The 27,852-nt window shown below is 42.4% G+C and overlaps 2 protein-coding genes across 4 annotated transcripts in view; both read left to right on the top strand.

The window, feature by feature from the left end:
* LOC115173397 (histone-lysine N-methyltransferase 2B) overlaps positions 1-2,405 on the top strand; it is a 64,639-nt gene extending 62,234 nt beyond the window's left edge. For all 3 annotated transcript variants that reach the window (XM_029731433.1, XM_029731434.1, XM_029731432.1), the window contains exons 31-37: positions 37-191; positions 346-477; positions 703-955; positions 1,180-1,293; positions 1,396-1,479; positions 1,609-1,738; positions 2,020-2,405. In XM_029731433.1, coding sequence (XP_029587293.1) covers positions 37-191; positions 346-477; positions 703-955; positions 1,180-1,293; positions 1,396-1,479; positions 1,609-1,738; positions 2,020-2,295 — 1,144 coding nt within the window. In that variant the 3' untranslated portion in view covers positions 2,296-2,405. The remainder of the gene's footprint in view (positions 1-36; positions 192-345; positions 478-702; positions 956-1,179; positions 1,294-1,395; positions 1,480-1,608; positions 1,739-2,019) is intronic.
* Positions 2,406-17,696: 15,291 nt separating this feature from the next.
* On the top strand, positions 17,697-21,097 carry LOC115173396 (trypsin-3). Its single transcript, XM_029731431.1, has 6 exons — positions 17,697-17,777; positions 17,937-18,099; positions 18,834-18,995; positions 19,776-19,867; positions 20,287-20,423; positions 20,686-21,097. The coding sequence occupies exons 1-6, from the start codon at positions 17,738-17,740 to the stop codon at positions 20,833-20,835; spliced, it is 744 nt and encodes a 247-aa protein (XP_029587291.1). The 5' UTR covers positions 17,697-17,737; the 3' UTR covers positions 20,836-21,097.
* The last annotated feature ends 6,755 nt before the right edge of the window (positions 21,098-27,852 follow it).

The following is a 27,852-nucleotide window of genomic DNA, read 5'->3' as shown; positions in this document are numbered from 1 at the left end:
TCATATAACACCATGTCTGTGTGTCCTGTCTTCTAGACCTCCTCCCATACCTCAGATGGAGCGTCAGCCCAACAGCACTCTACGTCCACCCAGCAGCAGCACCACTCAGAGTAGCAGCAACATCCATGGGAAAACCCACGTGTGGGTCAGCGCGCGCCATGGAGATCTCTCTGACTGGGGCCCCTACTCAGGTGGGCAACCTTGAGCGGTTTTACATATGATTATTTTATATTTTTTCCCGTTCAACCAAAAACCCATATTTGAAGTCTTATGAATGATAGAAAATATTTATAATTTCTGATCAATAAAATCTGACTTAACCTTCCTATTCTTAACACCGCTCAGGTTTTAGCTCAGACGACGACACGCCGCCACCTAAACAGGACAAGACCAAGTTCGCCCACAGGAACCAGCCCCACCTGCGCTTTGAAATCACCAGCGACGATGGCTTCCATGTACAGGCAGACAGCATAGAGGGTGAGAATCTCAGCCTAACTACGGAACTAGCTGTAACTTACATAGTTGTAGATATAGCTATTCCTATTTGTATATAAAACCGTTCTCTATGCAGAATCTGTTGTACTGGCTTTTAACTCCTAGACTAGGCTTAATCTGAGTCCAGTGAAATGACCCTATGCAGTATAATTATTTTACTTTCTTATTCATATCCTTTTTTTTCTTTCTTGCCTCGCCCTCCCTCAGTGGCGTGGCGAGCGGTGATTGACGGCGTCTTGGAGGCCCGAGCAGGGTTCCATCTGAAGGCTTTGCCCCTCGGCGGGGTGAGCGGGGCGCGGGTTCTGGGCCTGCTCCACGACGCTGTCATCTTCCTACTGGAGCAGCTGCAGGGCGCCGCCGGGTGTAAACAATACCGCTTTCGCTTCCATCGCTACGACACCCCTGACGACGAGCTGCCCATCAACCCCAGTGGCTGCGCCCGCGCTGAGGTCTACTCACGGTAAGAACCAAGCACTGATGTCTGTGGTTAAAATAGATATGTTGAGGACCGAGCCATCTCGCCATAAGAGCACCATAATGTTATCCCTTAATAGAATGTAGAGGTGATTTTCATTTTGAAGCTTACTGTCAGATTTGTAAAGTCATTGAATCTGAATGTTATAGCCCGCGTCCTACATCTCCTGCATTTAAACAAATTCCCTCTCTGCCAATGTCCCCTCACAGGAAGTCAACCTTCGACATGTTCAACTTCTTGGCATCTCAACACAGACAGCTGCCTGACATCATGTCGACGCCATATGACGAGGAGGATGATGACGTCCCACTGAAATCCACCAGGTTAGACAACTCCACAATTACCATTGAGTTAATGCTGTCATTTAATTGTTCTGAGTGAAATAAGTTCTAACCTACAGTATTCTCCATGTTCCCATCTCATAGACGAGCCACCAGCACAGAGCTTCCCATGGCCATGCGCTTCAGACACCTGGAGAAGACCTCCAAGGAAGCAGTGGGGGTTTACAGGTAACTAAGAAACTATTTTTAAACGTTCTAATATTATTAGTATTATGATTACTTTGTTTTTTAGGGTGAAATACTTCACACTTAATATTTTTCTCTTTCACTCTTTATTTAATATTTTCCTTATCCTAGGTCTGAAATTCATGGACGTGGTCTGTTCTGCAAGAGGAACATTGAGGCAGGGGAGATGGTGATCGAGTACGCAGGCAACGTCATCCGTGCTGTTCTCACAGACAAGAAAGAGAAGTACTATGACAGCAAGGTTGGTCAACAACAATCAATGGACCGATCATGTTGAATACAGAGGAAAATACAGCAATGCAAAATATACAGCAATGCATCTAATTCCATTCAATAACTAAATATATTTTTACCATTCGCAATGATACATTTTAATCTACGCACTTAGATTTTTAACATGCATTCATGGTGTGAGGCTTTTAGTGTGTCTTTTGTGTATTGGTGTTTTAATAGCTGGTGCAAACTTTTCCCCTTTGGGTTTTCAATAAAGTACTATCTAAAACCCTCTTATCTCCTCGTCAGGGCATCGGCTGTTACATGTTCCGCATTGATGACTTTGATGTGGTGGACGCCACCATGCACGGCAACGCCGCCCGTTTCATCAATCACTCGTGCGAGCCCAACTGCTATTCACGCGTCATCCTCGTGGACAGCCACAAGCACATCGTCATCTTCGCCCTGCGTAAGATCTACCGGGGCGAGGAGCTCACCTACGACTACAAGTTCCCCATTGAGGATGACGGCAGCAAGCTGCACTGCAACTGTGCCGCCAGGCGCTGCCGCCGCTTCCTCAACTAAAAGACCAACCAAACACACCACGTTGGAGGAGTACTTGAATTCATAGAGGAATATGGAGAGACCAGGAGACGAGGGAAAATGCAATGATATGGCGATAGGAGTGTTGCCAATAAGTACTGATGAATTGGAGCCTCCTCCGTAGTTAGTTTAATTTAAAGTCTGACTGATATGACGCAGTTTAATTTAAAAGACTGACTGGTGAACATTTTTGGGTTCTATCCTACAGCAGGGTTTTCCAAACTCGGTCCTGGGGCCCCCCTGGGTGCACGTTTTGGTTTTTGCCCCAGCTCTGCACAGCTGATTTCAAATAATCAAAGCTTAGTGATAAATTGGTTATTTGAATCAGCTGTGTAGTGCTAGGGCAAAAATCAAAACGTGCACCCAGGGGGAGCCCCAGGACCGAGTTTCGAAAAACCCTGTCCTAGAGGGCTTCTTGAGCCGCTCCCTCTGTCGCAGAAACCAAAAAGGGCGCCAAATGATACAACACGTTTGTGGTATGAAGAGCTATCAGTGTTTTTGAGAGAGACAAAATGTCTACAGCTACAGGCATTTATTCTAGGCCTGCAAGGCAACCCAGTTGATTCAGACCTCAGTAATTTCGGACACTGGTGACATTACGCAATCTCATGGTCAACTCGCTTGGTTTGTCTACGTTCTTGACTCAGTCGCCAATGGCCTCTAAAAATGGAGCTAAATATTCCACAGTTGTGGTGCTTATCACTTGGACCAGAAATGTGGTTGGTTATGTACTTCATTTCAGTTGTTTCTCATCAGTCAATTACTCTGTTTTAAAGAGGAATTCCATGTTATTGTAGCTATGACAATAGAAGGCTACATTCAAGTGGAGGCAACTGATTTAAGCACCTTATTTTCCATGGTCATAAGCGCAAGCGTTGCTGTACATAAAAGGCAATACTGACCTGTTAATTGGACAAAGAAAAGCCTGTTTTATTTTTTTACTTTGACCCAAGCCACCTCCAGTATACATTTTTAGAGCAGCTATATTTTAATTGTCCATTTCGATATTATGGAGACCATTATAACAGTCTGCATCCCAAATTTCCTACATAGTGCACTACTTTTGACCAGGGCCCATAAGGAATAAGGTGACATTTAGGACATAGCCAGAGACTCTCATGAGCATGGGGCAGGTTCAGATTGTTCTTTTTTGAAGGTGCTGATGAAAACTACCCAAAAGTTTGCTTTCACCTATGTTTTTAATGAAATCCCTACATGATTAAAGGTAGACTCAGCGAAATGACATTGCCACGAATAGCAAGACTTCAATCTAACAAAGTGTCTGCACATGTGCACAAGTTCAGTTCACAAGGTTGCAGCGTGTTAGCAAGGGCACCAAAACAGTGGCAAAGTTGAACCTCGTTCTTAAGTGCTCTAGTTGTTGCGGAAATTGACCCAGTATGCTGTTTACTTTCTGTATCTACATCATATCGCTGAGCCGACCTTTAAACATGTTCTCCACTCATTTCTCCCCTGTACTTGAAATTAGAATGCCATGCTTTAGATCTGTGAAAACATATCTTGTTGCACCCCTCTAGAAAGAAATAATGAAACATGTTTTTAGTCTGCCAGGTATACTTATTTTCACTATTGTTTTTGTGCTGTTTTGTTCATGATCTTCCAGACTTTAATATTGGGGAAAGTAATATGGTTTGGGGTGAGGGAAAAAATGCTTTGATAGTACTCTACTCCCTCCCTATCATTTTACAACCCTATATGTATTGTTGTATATTGGTATAAATGAATAATCAAAATGCTAATGAAAATAAATAAATATGTGTTGTCAAATATTAACCTGGTTTATATTCGCTACTGAACACCCACTAATTTTAAACAGGGGCATGAAACTTACAGTACAATACCCGGTCAAAGTCTATGTTCAGTTAGTCGTCCTTTATCTTCTCTGTTTTCCCCTCTGCTTACCTGACAGTGACACTCCTCTCCCCTGTCTCTCGCGGGTGTACTACCTCTGTGGCTCACCATGACATAAACAAGAGAAGATAATGTTTGGACTCTGTTACAATAACTACTTCAGCCAGTGCTTGTGGTGCTGGAACTCAAGTTTCTGTTTGTTCTAGCCCAAGTCAAGCACTGACTGTAGCATACCACTTAGAATGCATGGCCAATCCAGCTTCATTCTAAGTCATATGCTAATATGGATATTGTAACTTGCTCTTGGTTTCCAACTGTTGCTGTGCTGGCTCGAATGTGCAACCCAATTTAAGGCACTGAGCTGGCTGTGCATGCATCAAAGGACACAATCTACATGTTTTGGATTTTAGTTGGGGTTTGGAGGGGTCTCCGCCTCAGAGTAATGAATAAATGCAGTTTGTGTTATTTCTGTAGGATTATTTAAATATTTAAAATTAAAATTAATCTCTCACTGCGTGTTGAACATGGTTCTGTTACCTTGGCACAAAGCGAACTTTGTCTGTACATAGTTGTATACAACATTTCTAAACCTGTTACATTTTTTCTACGCACTTTTTATTTTATTCATGATGTTCTTGGCTTAATAAAGATCTTGAAAGGTTTGAAGAAATGTTAGTGAGGGATTTGTTTTTGATTCGTTTCAATACAACTTTAAATGATGATTATGTTTATGATTGTTATAAGCTCTACTGTCTGTCTTGATGTACTCTTTGTGATTGTGTTAGGTAGCAGGGTGGGGTTGGGGGAGAAATTAGTGGGAGCATGATTGCTGTCTCACAGTGCACCAGATAAGACAAGCTGACCCTTGCCCCCTGGTACATACAAGCTATTGCAGCATACATACTGGGGACTGAAACGGGGGTCGCGAGACACGGTGGTTCACCAGTGGTCTGTCATGCGTTGATGAATTGACTGTGGCTGTTTTGACACTTTAGTGTACTTTAAAATTTGGTTGAGCATCAGCAGTTTCTCTTGTTTTGTCACTGATAGTCACTCAGTTAGCCATGTCAGCTAACCATTTTTAGATTGGTAAGTTAGTCTAGCCAGTTATCTAAACTTGTAGTAATCATGGCCGAATACCGACCGGGCACGCAGGGCATGAAACCAGGGGCCCTGACTTCCAGGGGGCCCCCATTGATTTTGTTAGTCACTCTCACTCAGATATCATTAACGTGACATAAGCAGTGGTGGAAAAAGTATCCAATTATCATACTTGAGTAAAAGTAAAGGGTAACACTTTACTTGACATATGACATAAAAGCTGACAACTTGTCATAACCTGTTATGACATATATTTAGACTTGTTGTGGCATATTGTGTTATTTTATGGCTGTTATGACACCTACATAAGTGTCAAAACCTACCACAAAAGGCAAAACATTCCATTACACCAATAACATACTGTTAACACGTAGGCTGTTAACTTTTGTAATTTATTGACCATATTAATTATTGTAGTTGCGTAGTCATTGATGTCAGACGTGCCTACCCCGGGGCTCTGTTGCTGATGACTGGGATGAATGCAGGAGCAGGAGAAGACACCCTCTTTTTTACTGATGACTGATATAAGGGCGTGTACATGATAACCCTATCTGGCTTATATGATTGGTCATAGTTTTTTTACTTGTATATTTTATTTCACCTTTATTTAACAAGGTAAGCTAGTTGAGAACAAGTTTTCATTTACAACTGCGACCTGGCCAAGATAAAGCAAAGCAGTGTGACACAAACAACAACACAGAGTTACACATGGAATAAACAAGCGTACAGTCAATAACACAATAGAAAAAAAGAAAGTCTATATACAGTGTGTGCAAATGGCGTGAGGAGGTAAGGCAATAAATAGGCCATAGTAGCGAAGTAATTACAGTTTAGCAAATTAACACTGGAGTGATAGATGAGCAGATGATGATGTGCAAGTAGAAATACTGGTGTGCAAAAGTAAATAAAAACAATATGGGGATGAGGTAGGTAGATTGGGTGGGCTATTTACAGATGGGCTATGTACAGCTGCAGCGATCGGTTAGCTGCTCAGATAGCTGATGTTTAAAGTTAGTGAGGGAAATGTAAGTCTCCAGCTTCAGCGGTTTTTGCAATTCGTTCTAGTCATTGGAAGCAGAGAACTGGAAGGAAAGGCGGCCAAAGGAGGTGTTGGCTTTGGGGACGACCAGTGAGATACAGTGAGGGAAAAAAGTATTTGATCCCCTGCTGATTTTGTACGTTTGCCCACTTACAAAGAAATTATCAGTCTATAATTGTAATGGTAGGTTTATTTGAACAGTGAGAGACAGAATAACAACAAAAAAATCCAGAAAAACGCACGTCAAAAATGTTATAAAATTATTTTCATTTTAATGAGGGAAATAAGTATTTGATCCCTCTGCAAAACATGACTTAGTACTTGGTGGCAAAACCCTTGTTGGCAATCACGGAGGTCAGACGTTTCTTGTAGTTGGCCACCAGGTTTGCACACATCTCAGGAGGGATTTTGTCCCACTCCTCTTTGCAGCTCTTCTCCAAGTCATTAAGGTTTCGAGGCTGACGTTTGGCAACTCGAACCTTCAGCTCCCTCCACAGATTTTCTATGGGATTAAGGTCTGGAGACTGGCTAGGCCACTCCAGGACCTTAATGTGCTTCTTCTTGAGCCACTCCTTTGTTGCCTTGGCCGTGTGTTTTGGGTCATTGTCATGCTGGAATACCCATCCACGACCCATTTTCAATGCCCTGGCTGAGGGAAGGAGGATCTCACCCAAGATTTGACGGTACATGGCCCCGTTCAACGTGATGCGGTGAAGTTGTCCTGTCCCCTTAGCATAAAAACACCCCAAAGCATAATATTTCCACCTCCATGTTTGACGGTGGAGATGGTGTTCTTGGGGTCATAGGCAGCATTCCTCCTCCTCCAAACACGGCGAGTTGAGTTGATGTCAAAGAGCTCCATTTTGGTCTCATCTGACCACAACACTTTCACCAGTTGTCCTCTGAGTCATTCAGATGTTCATTGGCAAACTTCAGATGGGCATGTATATGTATTCTTGAGCAGGGGGACCTTGCGGGCGCTGCAGGATTTCAGTCCTTCACGGCGTAGTGTGTTACCAATTGTTTTCTTGGTGACTATGGTCCCAGCTGCCTTGAGATCATTGACAAGATCCTCCCGTGTAGTTCTGGGCTGATTCCTCACCGTTCTCATGATCATTGCAACTCCACGAGGTGAGATCTTGCATGGAGCCCCAGGCCGAGGGATATTGATAGTTATTTTGTGTTTCTTCCATTTGCGAATAATTGCACCAAATGTTGTCACCTTCTCACCAAGCTGCTTGGCGATGGTCTTGTAGCCCATTCCAGCCTTGTGTAGGTCTACAATCTTGTCCCTGACATCCTTAGAGAGCTCTTTGGTCTTGGCCATGGTGGAGAGTTTGGAATCTGATTGATTGATTGATTGCTTCTGTGGACAGGTGTCTTTTTTACAAGTAACAAGCAGAAATCTTTCTGATTGAGAGGGGGTCAAATACTTATTTCCCTCATTAAAATGCAAATCAATTTATAACATTTCTGACATGCGTTTTTCTGGATTGTTTTGTTGTTATTCTGTCTCTCACTGTTCAAATAAACCTACCATTAAAATTATAGACTGATCCTTTCTTTGTCAGTGGGCAAATGTACAAAATCAGCAGGGGATCAAATACTTTTTTCCCCCACTGTAACAGTCTACCATGCTTTACTGGGATCTGCACTTGTGCAATGTTCTCCTGGAGTCCATGTCATGGCTCTAAACAAGCAGCTACCCTGTGTGAAAGCAAACTATACAAACGTGAGTACCATTGTAACGTAATTTTAAAAAGTTTTATTATTATTATCACTAAAGGTGGACGTTACCAATGCAGGTCTACCTGGACTCCAAAAGACAACTTATCATGGACACACTAGTGGCCACCGCTGTGCTCATCGCTGTCCTTTGCTATGGTACGAATGCGGAGAGATTTTGTGTGTGTGTGTGTGTTATCCCTTCCGTATTTGTTTTGCTCCATCAGAAATAAGTGTGAATCTTTCAATAAACATTGGCGACAAAATATAGTTTACATGCTGTCAACAATCTAATCCAACCCTGTCTGTTTTGTCCCATAGTTGCGCGTTGTTTTATTGTGTGAGAATATTACTTTTGTCATACAGTAGATAACATGTGACACAGAGGAATAAGTGTGAATCTGAATAATATTTAAGTCCCTAACATTCACATATCATTATCCTATGTTATTAACCTCTCTAGGGTCGGCGGGACAAAATCGTCCCACCTACGTAACAGCCAGTGGAATCCTGTGGCGCGTTATTCAAATACCTTAGAAATGCTATTACTTCAATTTCTCAAACATATGACTATTTTACACCATTTTAAAGACAAGACTCTCGTTAATCTAACCACACTGTCCGATTTCAAAAAGGCTTTACAACGAAAGCAAAACATTAGATTATGTCAGCAGAGTACCCAGCCAGAAATAATCAGACACCCATTTTTCAAGCTAGCATATAATGTCACAAAAACCCAGAAGACAGGTAAATGCAGCACTAACCTTTGATGATCTTCATCAGATGACAACCCTAGGACATTATGTTATACAATACATGCATGTTTTGTTCAATCAAGTTCATATTTATATCAAAAACCAGCTTTTTACATTAGCATGTGACGTTCAGAACTAGCATACCCCCCGCAAACTTCCGGTGAATTTACTAAAAATTTACTAAATTACTCACGATAAACCTTCACAAAAAGCATAACAATTATTTTAAGAATAATAGATACAGAACTCCTCTATGCACTCGATATGTCCGATTTTAAAATAGCTTTTTGGTGAAAGCACATTTTGCAATATTCTAAGTAGATAGCCCGGCATCACAGGGCTAGCTATTTAGACACCCAGCAAGTTTAGCCTTCACCAAACTCCGATTTACTATTAGAAAAGTTTGATTACCTTTGGTGTTCTTCGTCAGAATGCACTCCCAGGACTTCTACTTCAATAACAAATGTTGGTTTGGTCCCAAATAATCCATAGTTATATCCAAACAGCGGCGTTTTGTTCGTGCGTTCAAGACACTATCCGAAAGGGTAAAGAAGGGTGACGAGCACGACGCATTTTGTGACAAAAAATTTCTAAATATTCCATTACCGTACTTCGAAGCATGTCAACCGCTGTTTAAAATCAATTTTTATGCCATTTTTCTCGTAAAAAAGAGATAATATTCCGACCGGGATTCTGCGTTTAGGTAAAAAGACGAAAGAAAATAAAGCACGGGGTCTACTCGTGCACACGCCTAAGCCCATTGTCCTCTGATCGGCCACTTGCCAAAGGCGATAATGTGTTTCAGCCAGGGGCTGCCTCGATATCATTCAGCTTTTTCCCGGGCTCTGAGAGCCTATGGGAGCCATAGGAAGTGTCACGTTACAGCAAAGATCCTCAGTCTTCAATAAACAGAGACAAGAAGAACAAGATCTTGTCAGAGAGGGCACTTCCTGTAAGGAATCTTCTCAGGTTTTTGCCTGCCATATGAGTTCTGTTATACTCAAAGACACCATTCAAACAGTTTTAGAAACTTTAGGGTGTTTTCTATCCAAAGCCAATAATTATATGCATATTCTAGTTACTGGGCAGGAGTAGTAACCAGATTAAATCGGGTACGTTTTTTATCCGGCCGTGTCAATACTGCCCCCTACCCCCAACAGGTTAACCTCTTGCAGCCCTTTAGGGATAGAGGGCAGTATTGTCAATTTCAAAAAAAATATGTGCCCATATTAAACTTCCTCCTACTCAAACTCAGAAGCTAGGATATGCATATTATTAGTAGATGTGGATAGAAAACACTCTGAAGTTTCTAAAACTGTTTGAATGATGTCTGTGAGTATAACAGAACACATATGGCAAGCAAAAACCTGAGAGAAATCCTACCAGGAAGTGGTAATCTGGATGCATGGGCTCTCTTCAAGTCATTTCCTATTGAACACACAGTGACGTAGTAATAATTGTGCACTTCCTAAGGCTTCCACTAGATGTCAACAGTCTTTAGAAAGTTGTTTGAGGCGTCTACGATGAACAGAGACCGAATGAGAAGGCTGGGAAGTTGGTCACCCAGGGAAGGACATCACTTCATTGGCGCATTCACGAGAGAGGTAGCTCTGTTCCAAAACGTTTTTCAAGACACAGGAATGGTCCGGTTGAAATATTACTGAATCTTCACGTTCTAAAGGCCCTAAAGATCGATGTTTGACATGTTTGAATGAACGGAAATACAACTTTTTTTTACTTTTCGTTGTCACATTTTCCGCGCGCTTCCCTTATTTGAGGGAAAATATTTTCTGAACGTCACCCGCCAATGTAAAATGCAGTTTTTATATATAAATATGAACTTTATCGAACAAAAAATGCATGTATTGTGTAACATGATGTCCTAGGAGTGTCATCTGATGAAGATCGTCAAAGGTTAGTGCTTCATTTAGCTGTGTTTGGGGTTTTTGTGATGCATGTAGTTGCTTTGAAAATGGCTGTGTGGTTATTTGTGTCGATGTACTCTCCTAACATAATGTAATGTTTTGCTTTCGCTGTAAAGCCTTTTTGAAATCGGACAACGTGGTTCGATTCAGGAGAAGTGTATCTATAAAATGGTGTAACATAGTCCTATGTTTGAGAAATTGAAATTATTAGATTGGTGGTTTTAAATGTGGCGCTCTGATTTTTCACAAACTCGATCCCGTCTCAGTAAGAGGTTTTAAACAACACATTTTTTCCAAACTACTTCACAGACTAATTTGTCAAGGATGATGAAACTCTTAGGACATGACATGTTCTCATTTGCGCCCTAACATTTCCCATAGCTACTCAGAAGTACACTATATATATAAAGTATGTGGACACCCCGTCAAATTAGTGAATTCGGCTATTTCAGCCACACCCGTTGCTGAAAGGTGATAAAATCAAGCACACAGCCATGCAATCTCCATAGACAAACATTGGCAGTTGAATGACCTTACTGAAGAGCTCAGTGACTTTTAACGTGACACCGTCATAGGATGCCACCTTTCCTTCAGTTCGTCAAATTTCTGCCCTGCTAGAGCTGCTCCGGTCAATTGTAAGTGCTGTTATTGTGAAGTGATAACGTCTAGGAGCACAACGGCTCAGCCATGAAGTGGTAGGCCACACAAGCTCACAAAACGGGACTGTCCTCAATTGCTACACTCACTACTTAGTTCCAAACTGCCTCTGGAAGCAACGTCAGCACAATAACTATTCGTCGGGAGCTTCATGAAATGGGTTTCCATGGCCAAGCAGCCCCACACAAGCCTAAGATCACTCAGCAAAGGGGGGGCCAAGTCCATATTAATGCCCATGATTTTGGAATGAGATGCTCGATTAGCAAGTGTCCACATACTTTTGGTCATGTAGTGTACATTTTAACAAACACAACTAATATGTTTGCAGAACCGATGAGGTTATCTGAGTTGTCATAATTTGGCTTGCTGACCCTGGCTAGAAAAGGAGAAACCACAGCAGTATTTTTTATAAATAAAATGTTTACTGGTATGTACAGTATTCCTATATGTTGCAAGTTTAGACGGGCTCCCAAGTGGTGCAAGCGGTCTAGGGCACTGCATCTCAGTGCTAGAGGCGTCACTACAGACCCTGGTTTGATTCCAGGCTGTATCACAACCGTCCGTGATTGGGAGTCCCATAGGGCGGCGCCCAGCGTCGTTAGGGTTGGCCGGGGTAGATCGTCATTGTAAGTAAGAATTTGTTGTTAACTGACTTGCCTAGTTAAATAAAGGTTAAATAAAAAATAAATACATATAAGATGTTATCTGGTCGTATAGACGGGTTAGCTGACAACGTCACGGAAACAATGCGCACACTTCAATGGAGCAGAAGGCAGTGCGTTGTTGTGATTCTGGATGGCCAGATACTGTAGCTAGCAACAATGACAAGAAGCTGCCATGTGGGGAATCATAGATGGCTCATTTCAGCAAATATTATCTTGTTCTTGAATCCATGCCTTATTTTGAGGTGTTTTGACTATCATGTCTATGCTAATATGTCAAAAATTTGCTAGCTAGCTAACCAACAACTGTAACAATGTATTTGAGACAAGTGCTCATTGTGCAAATGTATTTGTTTTCATTAAACATTGTAGATGATATAGTTTACATGCTGTCAATCTAAGCAAATCTGTTTTGCCCCATAGTTGCGCACGCGTCGATTTTGTTGTTAACAACGATGCCGTCTATTATGTGATAATATAACTTTTTGAGTCAATGAATTTGAGTCATTGACACACACAATTACTTCAGGTGTCTAGGCAAATGTCAATTTACTCTAGAGCCTAAATCAAAGGGCTGTGTGACGGGGCAGGAGCTGCCCGCCAGTCAACAGTCACCAGAGCTGCCCGCCAGTCAACAGTCACCAGAACTGCCCGCCAGTCAACAGTCGTCAGCCTGGGCAGTCTGGCAGCTCGGGACAGCCTGGGCAGTCTGGCAGCTCGGGACAGCCTGGGCAGTCTGGCAGCTCGGGACAGCCTGGGCAGTCTGGCAGCTCGGGACAGTCTGGGCAGTCTGGCAGCTCGGGACGTTCAGGGCAGTCTGGCAGCTCCGGCAGTTCAGGGCAGTCTGGCCGCTCCGGCAGTTCAGGGCAGTCTGGCCGCTCCGGCATTTCAGGGCAGTCTGGCCGCTCCGGCAGTTCAGGGCAGTCTGGCCGCTCCGGCAGTTCAGCGCAGTCTGGCCGCTCCGGCAGTTCAGCGCAGTCTGGCCGCTCCGGCGACTGTTGACTGGCGGGCAGCTCTGGTGACTGTTGACTGGCGGGCAGCTCCGACGACTGTTGACTGGCGGGCAGTTCTGGTGACTGTTGACTGGCGGGCAGCTCTGGTGACTGTTGACTGGCGGGCAGCTCTGGTGATGGTTGACTGGCGGGCAGCTCCTGCCCCGTCACACAGCCCTTGTGCCCACCCCTAAAAAATTCTTGGGGGTGCCTCTCGGTCTCCCAGTCCTCGCCAGCCTTCTTCCGCTGCTTGGTCCTGTGTAGGTGGGTGGTTCTGTCACAGAATATGTCATACTTGTCGCTGAACATGTCGTATGGGAGAGAGAAGGACCAAGGCGCAGCGGAAGTGTGGACACTCATTCTTTTAATTGGTAAAAGGCAAAGCATCCACCGGAAAACAAAACAATAAATGATACTCACACCATGGACAGTCTCACAGGCTATGCAAACGCAGTGCAAGAACAACCACCCACAACCCCAAAGAAAAACACACACAGCTATATAGGACTTCCAATCAAAGGCAACTATACACACCTGCCTTCAATTGGAAGTCCCAATCATCCACAAACATTCCCAACACAAACATGCCACGTCCTGACCCCAAAACTAAAACACTAGCTCCATCTGCTGGTCAGGACGTGACAGCGACTTACAAATTGGTGCATTCACCTTATGATATCCAGTGGAACAACCACTTTAGAATTGTACATCTATATCTTGTCCGATTTCAAAAAGGCTTTACAGCGAAAGCAAAACATTAGATTATGTTAGGAGAGTACCCAGACAGAAATAATCACACAGCCATTTTTCAAGCTAGCATATATGTCACAAAAACCAAAACCACAGCTAAATGCAGCACTAACCTTTGATGATCTTCATCAGATGACACTCCTAGGACATTATGTTATACAATACATGCATGTTTTGTTCAATCAAGTTCATATTTATATCAAAAACCAGCTTTTTACATTATCATGTGACGTTCAGAAATAGCATACACACCAAAAACCTCCGGTGAATTTACTAAATTACTCTTGATAAACGTTTACAAAATACATAACAATTATTTAAAGAATTATAGATACAGAACTCCTTTATGCAATCCCGGTGTCAGATTTTAAAATAGCTTTTCGGCAACTTATCAAGGCGTCAAGCTCATTGATGAACTCTCCAAGGGAACCTAGAGGGCGATAAATGATAAGGATGTTAAGCTTGAATGGGCTAGTGACTGTGACAGCATGGAATTCAAAGGAGGAGATAGACAGATGGGTCAGGGGAGAAAGAGAGAATGTCCACTTGGGAGAGATGAGGATTCCAGTGCCACCACCCCGCTGACCAGATGCTCTCGGGGTATGCGAGAACACGTGGTCAGACCAGGAGAGAGCAGTAGGAGTAGCAGTGTTTTCTGTGGTAATCCATGTTTCCGTCAGCGCCAAGAAGTCGAGGGACTGGAGGGTAGCATAGGCTGAGGTGAACTCTGCCTTGTTGGCCGCAGACCGGCAGTTCCAGAGGCTGCCGGAGACCTGGAACTCCACGTGGGTCGTGCGTGCTGGGACCACCACGTTAGAGTGGCAGCGGCCACGCGGTGTGAAGCGTTTGTGTGGCCTGTGCAGAGAGGAGAGAACAGGGATAGACAGACACATAGTTGACAGGCTACAGGAGAGGCTACGCTAATGCAAAGGAGATTGGAAAGAAAATTAACTAAACAACTGGGGAAGCGAGACAGCAGGGCCTCCCTCACTAACCATTCACTGAAACACTCAAATATAACTTTTCCAACTTTCACTTTAGAAATGATAATTGATGTAAACTACAGTGGTTCAAAGTTTCCAGGAATAGGCTCAAACTTAGTTTATTCAGATAGATAACTTGGTACAGTATTCTTCCGTGAAACCCACCCAGTGCACCGTATCCTATGACGCCGTAGCTAACTAGCATGCTAGCATCCAATAACACACGGTTAGCACCAATACTTGGTTACAATAAACTACCAATGGATCATTCGTGTCCGTGTCTAGTTCCTTTCATAACGCAGAAGTAATTAAACGCTGGCTAGCTAACACAAAGTCAGTCCTGCTAGCTACACAAGTGGACTACACAACTTGAAAGTTCAGAATGTTAAGCTTACGTTGCAAAAATCTTATTGACTAAAAATGATACAGTACTGCTAGCTGGTAGAGTTGGCTAGCTAGCAGTGGCTGCATTTACCTTTATCTTGTATCTTTGATACAGAGACAACTATGTAGCTATGTAGCTAGCTAACGTTACGTATGTAGCGAAATGCTTGTGCTTCTAGTTCTGATCATGCAGTAATATCTGCCTTCCCTGTGGCTCAGTTGGTAGAGCATGGTGTGTGCAACGCCAGGGTTGTGGGTTTGATTCCCACGGGGGGCCAGCACAAAAAATGCACGAAATGGAATGTATGCATTCACTACTGTAAGTCGCTCTGGATAAGAGCGTCTGCTAAATGACTAAAATGTAAATGTAAGTAACAATTTCACAACAGCTGCCTTTTACACACAAGTGTAAAGGAATGAATAAGAATATGTACATATAAATATATGAATGAGCGATGGCCGAACGTACAGAATATACATATGAGATGAGTAATGTAGGGTATGAGAACATTATATAAAGTGGCATTGTTTAAAGTGGCTAGTGATACATTACATCAAGATGGCAAGATGCAGTAGATGGTATAGAGTACAGTATATACTTATGAGATGAGTAATGTAGGGTATGTAAACATTATATAAAGTGGCATTGTTTAAAGTGACTAGTGATACATTTATTACATCCAATTTTTAATTATTAAAGTGGCTAGAGATTTGAGTCTGTATGTTGGCATAGAAGCTGCTTTTCAGTCTCTCGGTCCCAGCTTTGATGCACCTGTACTGACCTCGCCTTCTGGATGATAGCGGGGTGAACAGGCAGTGGCTCGGGTGGTTTTTGTCCTTGATGATCTTTTTGGCCTTCCTGTGACATCGGGTGCTGTAGGTGTCCTGGAGGGCAGGTAGTTTGCACCCGTTGATGCGTTGTGCAGACCACACCACCCTCTGTAGAGCCTTGCGGTTGTGGGCGGAGCAGTTGCCGTACCAGGCGGTGATACAGCCTGACAGGATGCTCTCGATTGTGCATCTGTAAATGTTTGTGAGTGTTTTTGGTAACAAGACAAATTTCTTTAGCCTCCTGAGGTTGAAGAGGCGCTGTTGCGCCTTCTTCACCACGCTGTCTGTGTGGGTGGACCATTTCAGTTTGTCCGTGATGTGTACGCCGAGGAACTTAAAACTTTCCACCTTCTCCATTACTGTCCCATCGATGTGGATAGGGGGCTGCTCCCTCTGCTGTTTCCTGAAGTCCACGATCATCTCCTTTTGTTTTGTTGACGTTGAGTGTGAGGTTATTTTCCTGACACCACACTCCGAGGGCCCTCACCTCCTCCCTGTAGGCCGTCTCGTCGTTGTTGGTAATCAAGCCTACCACTGTAGTGTCGTCTGCAAACTTGATGATTGAGTTGGAGGCGTGCATGGCCACGCAGTCATGGGTGAACAGGGAGTACAGGAGAGGGCTGAGAACGCACCCTTGTGGGGCCCCAGTGTTGAGGATCAGCGGGGTGGAGATGTTGTTTCCTACCCTCACCACCTGGGGGCGTCCCGTCAGAAAGTCCAGGACCCAGTTGCACAGGGCGGGGTTGAGATCCAGGGTCTCGAGCTTAATGACGAATTTGGAGGGTACTATGGTGTTAAATGCTGAGCTGTAGTCGATGAACAACATTCTTACATAGGTATTCCTCTTGTCCAGATGGGTTAGGGCAGTGTGCAAGCTTTCTTGGGAACAGGAACAATGGTGGCCCTCTTGAAGCATGTGGGAACAGCACACTGGGATAGGGATTGATTGAATATGTCCGTAAACACACCAGCCAGCTGGTCTGCGCATGCTCTGAGGACGCGGCTAGTTGGAGGCCCCTAGTTGGAGTCCTATAGTTTATCCTTATGTTTGGAATGTCATACAGTAGATAACACGATGTGACTCAGAGGAATAAGTGTGAATCTGAATTATCCTATGTTAATGAACACCTTTTTTTCAAACTACTGCACAGGCTTATGTTTCAAGGACTGTTAAACTCTTAGGACATGCTATCTAATTTGTGTCCCAACATTTTCCAAGGCTACTCAGAAGTACATTTAAACAAACACAACTAATATGTGTGCAGAACTGATGAGGTTATCTGAGTTGACATAATATTCTTTGCTGACCCTGGCTAGAACAGGAAAGAAGCACCCAGAACAGTATTTATTTATAAATACAAATAATGTGCTGATATATACAGTATTCCTATACATTGCAAGTTATCATGTATTATGTGAGAATATGACTTTTTGAGTCACTGAACACACACAATTACTTCAGATGTCTAGGTAAATGTCAAATTACTTGAGTCTATACTTTATCATTACGTTTGGAATGTCATACAGTAGATAACATGACGTGGCCCCTAGTTGGAGGCCTATTGGTTGCATACTACACCCGTATTGAATTAGGTAATGGCTCCATGTGTTCTGGAGCCATATGCCCTATTCCCAGGAAGAACTGGTTTTAACAGTACCTTGAAAAAGTGGAGATAGCGTGCGGTACAGTATATAAAGGTGGCTTGGTTGTAGCCTTGGTTGTGTGAGCGCCATACGTACAAACAAACATGAAAGCCCTGATTCTTCTGGCTTTGCTCGGAGCATTATGTAAGAAACATGAATCACTCGACAGGAAAATGGACTCCTTGTTAACTAAAATGTTTTAAAAATCTTCTTTGTTAATGGATCCATCAGCTTATGGCTCTTATTATCTACTCTTCTGTATGGAAGTATGATAGGGCTTAACTCCACACCTGATTGTTTCAGTTGCTGCCCCGGTGGAGGAGAGTGATGAGAAGGTTGTCGGAGGGTATGAGTGCACTGCCCACTCTGTGCCCTACCAAGTGTCTCTGAACGCTGGCTACCACTTCTGCGGTGGCTCCCTGATCTCCAGCCAGTGGGTGGTGTCTGCTGCCCACTGCTACAAGTCGTAAGTACTGACCGGGCTTTATTAAACTGATGTAGGCCTATTTGATGTCAGCCCTTGGTGTTTTAGCCTTTAATTGGGCCCCACTTGTTATAGACTATAACAAGTGGGACACAGTCTTTCTTGGTAAGATAATCATATGGTCAGGAAAGAGTCCGGTATAATAGGTGATGTTGGTCAGGTGGTAGTCTAAATGTATTATTTACTACAGAACCACATTTCAATATATGTCATGCCCTGACCTGAGAGAGTCGTTTTTCTCTGTTTGGTTAGGTCAGGGTGTGACATGGGGTGGGCATTCTATGTGTTGTATGTCTATGTTGTTTTTGTATTTCTTTGTTTTGGGCCGAGTATGGTTCCTACTCAGAGGCAGCTGTCTATCGTTGTCTCTGATTAGGAATCATACTTAGGCAGCCTGTTCCCCACCTGTGTTTGTGGGTTATTGTTATTTCTGTGTGTGTATGGCACAGTGCTGTTTATTGTTTCAGTTTCCTTCAATAAATATGTGGAATTACCGGCACGCTGCGCCTTGGCTCCTTTATGACAGGGAATTTGAAGATTCAGAACGTGACAATATATGCCATTTCACAGTCGCTTTTTCCAAAAGCGACTTACAAGTAGCGTGTGCATACATTTTCGTATGGCTGGCCTACCGCGGGACTTCACACAATCTTAGATATGTACTTTTCGTTCACTCCAAAATGATGGATTTCCTAAAACCCTCTCCTGATCCTCAGTCGTATCCAGGTGCGTCTGGGTGAGCACAACATTGAGCAGAACGAGGTCACTGAGCAGTGGATCGACTCCGCCAAGCTAATCAAGCACCCCAACTACGACAGTTACACCCTGGACAACGACATCATGCTGATCAAGCTGAGCAAGCCTGCCACCCTCAACAGGTGATTCATGAGCAGTGTTGTGGAGTAGTGAACTACATTTAGTTCAACTAGTAATTTAGTTACATCTTGTAGTAATTCTGTGGTCGTTGAACTAAATAAAAATATTGTTTGTTTTCAGTAGTTAATGACTTTTTTGCCATGTAGTGGTGTAGCTAACTACTGGAACTACACTACTCTTCTTTCTAAAATAACATATTGGTGAAGTAGGCAAGAATTTACATACTTTCTTTTTTGACATCAAACCTGTCTAATTCTCACTTGAAACACTTGTGTGCCTAATTCTCACTTGTTGTGTTTAATAGACTAAATTACACATTTTGACTAGCAATTTGTAGTCTATGACATTTCAGATTTTGATATGATAATTTTTCACAGAGTAGTTTGATGTAGTGCACTACTTTTTCTAAGTAACTAGTTAAGTCAGATGTCTTTTTTTAGGTTAGCTTTAATGTGTCTTTTTACAGTGTGAAGTAATTGGTAGTTTGGATGTAGTGAACTACTTTTCCAAAGTAACTATAGTTAAGTAATATGTGCTTTTCATAAGGGTAGCTTTAATGTAGCTTAACTTATTCCAGTGTGAAGTAATTGGTAGTTTGGTAGACTATATTTTCAGAGTAGCTTCCCCAACACTGGAGTCTTGAAGATCCTTTTATTTGTACTATTATCAATTTATAAATATGTACTTAGTTAGGCCTATGCCATTTGTATGCTTGTGGGTTTCAATTTGTACTGACTGCTGCTATTTAGGTGAAATATAAAATTTGAACTTGAACTCTACAGTTACGTCCAGACTGTGGCCCTGCCCTCCCGCTGCCCCAAGGCCGACGAGAACTGCCTGGTGTCTGGCTGGGGCAACACCGTCTCCAATGGAAGTAAGTGAGAGGCTGGGAGCTAAACGTAGAAGTTGCACTTAACCATAGGCTTAGGATGCGACTAGCCAACCCTCAATCTTAAACGTAAAACTATTAGGCGAATACAAAATAATCTGATCCTGCATTAGTGGTTATGGGCCCTTTCTACAGTACCATAACTATACCATGATAAAGAGGACACAAACTACAGGGGAAATCAGAGGGGATTGGGATTTGAAGTTAATAAGTGCTTTCTTTGATGAAAGCAGTTACTTGAAGGGTATGCTTTTTTTGTGTACATGATGCATAACATTTCAAACGGTCTAGGGCCCACTTGAATGCACACAACACAGCACCTCTCGTGAAGAATACTGCATGTTGAATGAGAGGCTGTGTAAGTGTGGCATAGCACATTCATTGATTTATTTCTGCTTTGCCAGACAGCTTTCCTACTAAACTCCAGTGCCTGAGGCAGCCCATCATCGATCACAGAATCTGTGAGAATGCTTACCCCCATCTGTTCACAGAGAATATGGTATGCTCCGGATTCATGCACGGAGGAGCCAGCAGCTGTCAGGTAAATCGGCCTAAACCACTGAGAAAAAGGGGGTGGAGATACTGTTATAGGACTGTTTGACTATACTATCAGGTTCAGCTACAGCCTTTTCCTACTTTCATTCTTCATCCCCTCTACCACTTGTATTGATAATATTCTCTAACCCTCTACCCAACACTCTCCTTTAGATTATCTTACTACAGTATTCTGTCTCCAGAGAATATTCACTTTATTTCTGACCTTTTTATCCTCTCTCTCTGCCTTTCTCTGTGTGTGCACGCAGGGGGATTCCGGTGGCCCCCTGGTGTGTAATGGTCAGCTGCAGGGTGTGGTGTCCTGGGGTTACGAGTGTGCCCAGGAGGGACACCCCAGTGTCTATGCCCGTGTTTGCCAATACAACATCTGGATCAGCGATATCATGAGCAGCAACTAAACACACACACAGTGTTGAACACACACAAATGTACTGTAATGCTCACACACTCATTCAAGGTCACACTAACTATGGCAATCAGAAACATTCACTCTACCTCTGAGTCAACAGACAGTCTATCAGTCAATAAGTTTGGATACCGTGCAGCACTCTCACACCCTGTCAGTAATATACCGTTTGGAACACACACTATATCCCGCGCAGACTATAGCCTACCGCCAGAGTAGTTTAGGCTATATCTATAAAATGACCTACAATAAATCCTGTCAGTGTGTTTCTTTCTTCTTCAAAATGATTCAAACTATTCTTCATAACACAGACGGGTACAATACATTGTGATGGGAACAGCATATGAGCCACACAGTTGTTGGGGGGTGTTGCATTTTCTCAACATTTTGTTTCACAGCAGTCTGAGAAGGTGATGTTCACAGACAGTTTAGTTGATACGTCTCCTCCTTTCAGGAATACATGTTGACATTTTCTTAGAACATGTTCTAAGAGACCTCTCATCTCTCAACGAGCCCCCAAATGGCACCCTATTTACTGCACTACTTTTGACCAGGGCCAACAGGACTCAATAGGTCAATGTAGTGCACTATATAGGGAATAGGGTGCCATTTCAGATGCATCCCAAGCCTGTCACAAGGGATATCAACTATTGTCTTTTTCAGGTTAAGAATAGCTTGTAAGGAAAAAATGGGCATTACTTTAAGGTTTCTATAAATGATAGGTGTATACAATCCTGTTCCTCTGGTTGTGTAAGTTGCTGTTTTCACATAGCTCTGTACCTAATTCACCATGGCTCTGCACATCTCGTTTTCTTACCCCCATTCTCTGTACTCTGAAACGTGCATGTTCAGAACGAGGTATCTCTGTTCTGAACGAAGTCTCTCCTTATCCTCTATTCTAAGAACAAACAGTTCTTAGTACTTGCAGGAGAACACAGAAGACTCCGAATATAGATATCTGTTGGTTCAGCACATTGAGATAGTTGTGGTGGATTAAGTAAATGTAATAAGGTTGGGTTATATAAGGCAAGCCCCAACTCAGAATCATTGGGCTCTCAAAGAATTACCTACTGGTGGGTTGTTGACCAGCTCCATTATTGCAATAATTAATCGATGGTTGTTTGAAGAAATGACAAAGTCTCTCTCACTTGATTAGAATTTTCCACACAAGGTTCACTTGCAGTTCAAATGGAGGTCAAAGTGCAGGGAAAACATGACAGGAATGTATGCTTCTCTTCTATCATACTTCTGAACCTCACTCACTGCTTCTTGTTCACAGAAGCAAGCTGTAAATAGAGAGAAATCTTTAAGTTGATCAGTATGGTACAGCCTTCTAACCTCCATCTTAACAACTCTTCCATATTTACTGGATTGGTTCAATAGTGCAGAAGAGAACCTCCCCAGAAAGAGAATCGCCGCTCAGACATTTATTTTATGCCTGCTACGTTAGTGTCACGTCCTGACCATAGAAATCTGTTATTTTCTATGGTAGAGTATGTCAGGGTGTGGCAGTTTTTTTTCTAGTTTAGATTTATGTTATGTTCTAGTTTTTGTTTGGGATGATCTCCAATTAGAGGCAGCTGGTCATCATTGTCTCTAATTGGAGATCATACTTAAGTAGGTGTTTTTCCCACCTGGGTTTGTGGGAGATTGATTTTGAGTATGTGTATGTTTACTCTTCGTCACGGTTTGTTGTTTTTGTTTATGCAATTTATTTTGTATGTATTGCATAGTTTCACAGTTCAATAAATATGTGGAACGATAATCACGCTGCACTTTGGTCCGCTTCATCCTACGACACCCGTGACAGTTAGAATTGCTGGTCAGGTGGGTCATAACCTATCTAGCTCTCTTTGGCCCTGAGGAATGGGCCTTCACCCCCTGCAAGAAAGAACAAAGAACAAACATGATAACATCAACCAGTTGCGTTAAAGTGTCACTAAGAGGCTATTCATGAGCCTATTCAACATGCAATTCAATCTAGTACAGGCTTAACTAAATGAACAACAGAGACGGGATGCAATATGACATTTTATTAAATCGTTTGGGGAATGGCTTCGTCTCCAAAGGAAGATCCTCGGAGCCAGAGGATGTGATGGAAGGTAGCCCTATGCCGGGCCGCTGGGAGAAAGGAGTTCTAATGACAGGCCTTATGGTTATTATAGTTGGAGGTGGAGATTTGTCGGTAACTTTTGCTGTATCACAGCAAGAAAGAGAACATGGGTAAGTTTGACATGTAAATACATCCCAAGATTTATGACCACAGAAAGGTGATAATTGCAAGAGTGAGACCGTATGTGAGAGGAATATGCGTTATTGTGCTCATAGGTTGAGGTAAATGGGTGAATGACAGTCCCCACGTGGCTAATAGAAAAGATTAGGAGAGATATGACACTATGCTAATGATGATAACGTTTGTAACTTCTAACATATACACTGAGTATACCAAACATTTGCCCTCAGAACAGCATTCATTTGTTGGGGCATGGACTCTACAAGCTGTTGAAAGCGTTCCACAAGGATGCTGGCCCACGTTAACTTCAATGCTTCCCACAGTTGTGTCAAGTTGGCTGGATGTCCTTTGGGTTGTGGACCATTCTTTATACACACGGGAAACTGTTGAGTGTGAAAAACCCAGCAGCGTCTCAATTCTTGTCACAAGCAAATGCGCCTGACACAAACAAATTATTTCAACGCTTAAAAATCCTTTTTTAACTTTTATCCTCCCCTCCATCTACTCTGAATGAAGTGGATTTAACAAATGACATCAATAAGGGATCTGTAACGTTCGTCGTGAGGAATGGACCAAGGTGCAGCGGGTTGAGTGCTCATAATTAAACTTTTAATGTGAACACTTATAACCAAGAAAACGATGAAGGACGAAAAACAGTCTTGAAGGCAACATACAGTAATACAAGAACAACCTCCCACAAACTACAACCACATACCTATTTATAGGACTCTCAATCAGAGGCAACTAGAAAACACCTGCCTCCAACTGAGTCCACACCCCAATTACCTACACATAGAAATAGACTAAACTAGATAGAACATAGAAATACATAAACATAGAACAGTGACCAAAAACCCCGGAACACATAAATCATCTACCCCTCTACATAGACACACACCCCAAACCACATAAAACAAATACCCCCTGCCACGTCCTGACCAAACTACAATAACAAAATAACCCCTATACTGGTCAGGACGTGACAGGATCATAGCTTTCGCCTGGATTCACCTGGTCAGTCTCTGTCATGGAAAGAGCAGGTGTTCCTAATGTTTTATATACTCAGTGTACATTCCCACTATGCACACAGAATAGGAAACTGTGACTTATATTATGCTTTCTGTATTCAGTTAATGCAAGCATTCAGACCTGCGTTACTGATTGAACTGATAAACTACATTTCAATCTACAACAGAGACGGAATGCAATATGACATTTTATTAAATCGTTTGGGGTATGGCCTTGTCTCCAAGGGAAGATCTTCGGAGCCAGATGATGTGATGGCAGGTAGCTCTATGCTGGGCTACTGGCATCGAAACCCTCCAAAAATAATATAAGTTACTCACCAGGTAGAAGCAACAATTGGATCTTAAGATTGAAAACAATGATTCATTAGATGTAAAATATATGCATGTGAAGAATAGAATGAAAGAGAGATTATGCTGTAATGGAAAGGATTATATGATTTTTTTCAATAAAGCATGGCCTGCTGAGCGAGAGAATCAAACATTTGCTGATGTGTTTAGATGAAATGCTACGTATGCTTGTACGTAGAACCCAATCACATATGTTGTATTGATAAAATGAGACGCTTGCTTTGCAACGAACACAAGCATGCATGCCGTAATGCGAAGCGATAGGGACATGTGCCCAAGAGTGTCTGACCCAATGCTGGTCTGCTGAGTGGCTTGCACTGTTGCATTTGAGAAGGTGCAATAATGAATGGCTGCCACCGCTATATGCATGACTGCAATTGGAGACTCGAAAAGTGGTGTTGGCAACTACAGTGGTTGCAGCTCCAATTCTGGACAAGTGATCAGTGTAGTGTTGAGGTGAACAATTACACTGTTGCATTACTTAAAGGTGAGAAGTAAATCAGAATTTGGAAAGAATAGAAGAGAGACTAGAAAAAGGATGATGTGGAGCAGAGAGAGTTCAAGATATGTAACATGGAAACATAACAAAATAATTTAGTGTTTAAGCGAGCAATAATGATAGTGCAGCATAAACCCATTAAAGTGCTTGAGAGTAAGGAAATAATGAGTAGGATGGAAAACCAGATCAGCCAAACATGTCACGGGAAGGAACAAAAGCCCCAAAATAAGTTGTAAACTCACCAAAGATACCATAGGGAAGGGAAGGGCGATACCTAGTCAGTTGCACAATTGAATGCATCAGGAATCAGAGCCGGATTACCGACCGGGTTCCAAAAAAAGGTATAAATAAAACATTTCAAGCAATCGAAAAAATGACTATTCAGCACCACCGAATCACTCATTACTGTCATGCACAGGTCAGAAGTCTGCAACAGCTCAATACATTAGAGGTGCCAACATTTTTTGGAAGTAGATACCGGCCGTAACAGGGGTAAATGAAAATAGTTGCTCAGCAAAACTCAATATTTTGTGAGTAACAAATGTATTTTGACGTTATAACACTTACAGAGCTGACTAATGGGAGTTTGAATCAGAGCTTCCTGGTCGTTAGAGAGGGGACATGTCAAACTCATAGTAGACATACAGTATCTAATGCATAGATACTGGGGCAACCTATTCCACCTCGGGAGACTGAAAAGATTTGGCCATGGGTCCTCAGATCCTCAAAACGTTCTACAGCTGCACCATCGAGAGCATCCTGACTGGTTGCATCACAGCCTGTTATGGCAACTGCTCAGCCTCCGACCGCAAGGCACTACAGAGGGTAGTGCAAACGGCCCAGTACATCACTGGGGCCAAGCTTCCTGCCATCCAGGACCAGAGGAAGTCCCTAAAAATTGTCAAAGACTCCAGCCACCCTAGTCATAGACTGTTCTCTCTGCTACCGCACAACAAGCGGTACCGGAGCGCCAAGTCTAGGTCCAAGAGGCTTCTAAACAGCTTCTACCCCCAAGCCATAAGAGTCCTCAACCCAGACTATTTGCATTGCCCTCCCCCCTTTTACACCACTGCTACTCTCTGTTGTCATCTATGCATAGTTACTTTAATAACTCTACCTACATGTACATACTACCTCAACTAACCGGTGCCCCTGCACATTCACTCTGTTTTGGTACCCCTGTCACGGTCGTCGTAGTAAGTGGACCAAAGCGCAGCGGGTTGAGTGCTCATTTTATATTTATTTAGAACACTTAAGAAAACAAAACAAGAAAACGCACGAACGAACATGATTACAGGCTAAACACAGCTACGCAATCACAACCTCCCACAATTCCCATAACAAACACAATCCTAATTATAGGACCTTCAATCAGAGGCAACGATAAACAGCTGCCTCCAATTGAAGGCCCGAATCCCAATTACCTAAACATAGAAATAGAATGACTAGACGGAACATAGAAATACACTAACATAGAACATAGACCAAAACCCCGGAATACATAAATCAAACACCCCTCTACATAAACACACACCCCGAACCACATAAAACAAATACCCCCTGCCACGTCCTGACCAGTGTTTGGATAGTGTTTTCTATCCAAATATACTAATAATATGCATATCCTAGCTTCTAGGCCTGAGTAGTTGGCAGTTTACTCTGGGCATACTGCCCCCTAACCCAAAGAGTTTAAAAATAAGTTTATCTTTAAAATGGTGTATAATACTTGTATGTTTGAGGAATTTTAATTATGAGATTTCTGTTGTTTGAATTTGGCGCCCTGCAATTTCACTGGCTGTTGTCAAATCGATCCCGTTAACGGGATTTGAGCCAAAAGAAGTGAATATTTTTTATATTAATATTTGTTAGTGGTTAATACTGTGTTTGATTTAGAAGTGTGGGGTCTTTTTATTTGGTTTAAGTGGGTTTTTCACAGGTTAGAAATGGAGATGTACACAAATGAAAGTTTCTATTGTCCTCTCTTTAAGGAATAAGATATAGATGTACTATTGTAAAGTGGTTGTTCCACTGGATATCATAAGGTGAATGCACCAATTTGTAAGTCGCTCTGGATAAGAGCGACTTACAAAAATGACGTAAATGTAAATGTAATTGTCAGAGTTTTGGTTGCACACATGTAAATTCTCTTGATTAGAAAAAATGTACTGAAAAACCCAATGTAAACCTGATACACAAAATTTTTGAAATGTTTGAAATATCATTAAATAATGTCTAAGGTACAGGAAAACAAACACTCACTTAATAGGGCTGACTGATCTCTGACCTCTTTTCTGACTTCCTGGTGAGGCCTGATCACCCTTACTAGGAAGACAGGAGACATTGTTTTTTTTTGGGGGGGGGGCTATGTAAAAACAAACAATCAAGAAGTTTATAATTTATCAATAGTCCTACAGTTGTTGCTCCTTTAAAAGTTGTGTCATACTGCAGCACACCTTGCGGGCTGTTGCAGCATTCTGTGGCAGGTTATCTAATTTCCAGCCATTTTTTTCTGTTAATGCAAGTTAGTGCTAGTTTGACCACCAGAGGGAATATTTAAGAATCATTTTAGTCTTCCATATTGGCATTACCAGAGAATTGATTTTTTGTTGTTGTAATAACATAGTATATGTGATTGATTTTAAGAAATTTGGTTTAATTTATTTGATTAATATTATGGTGTTTCTATTCTGGGAAAAAACGAAACCCCCAGGGTTTCTGTTAGGATGGAATGGAAAATATGGCGCTGTACAACGTGACAGTCGTGACAGGGAGGAGGCTACAGCATAAGAGGATTGGAGGATTCTAAATTGTTTGCCTTCATTTGACAACTTTGTTCCAATATTTCTGTAAATCAGTGATATTTATTCCCATAGTAATTCGTTATGGATCCATAACTAAATC

The sequence above is a fragment of the Salmo trutta genome, chromosome 34 (genome assembly GCF_901001165.1).
Source record: "Salmo trutta chromosome 34, fSalTru1.1, whole genome shotgun sequence".
In the NCBI taxonomy this organism is placed as follows: domain Eukaryota; kingdom Metazoa; phylum Chordata; class Actinopteri; order Salmoniformes; family Salmonidae; genus Salmo; species Salmo trutta.
Note: the sequence above shows the minus strand (reverse complement) of the source record. Positions and strands in the feature narration are given on the sequence as shown.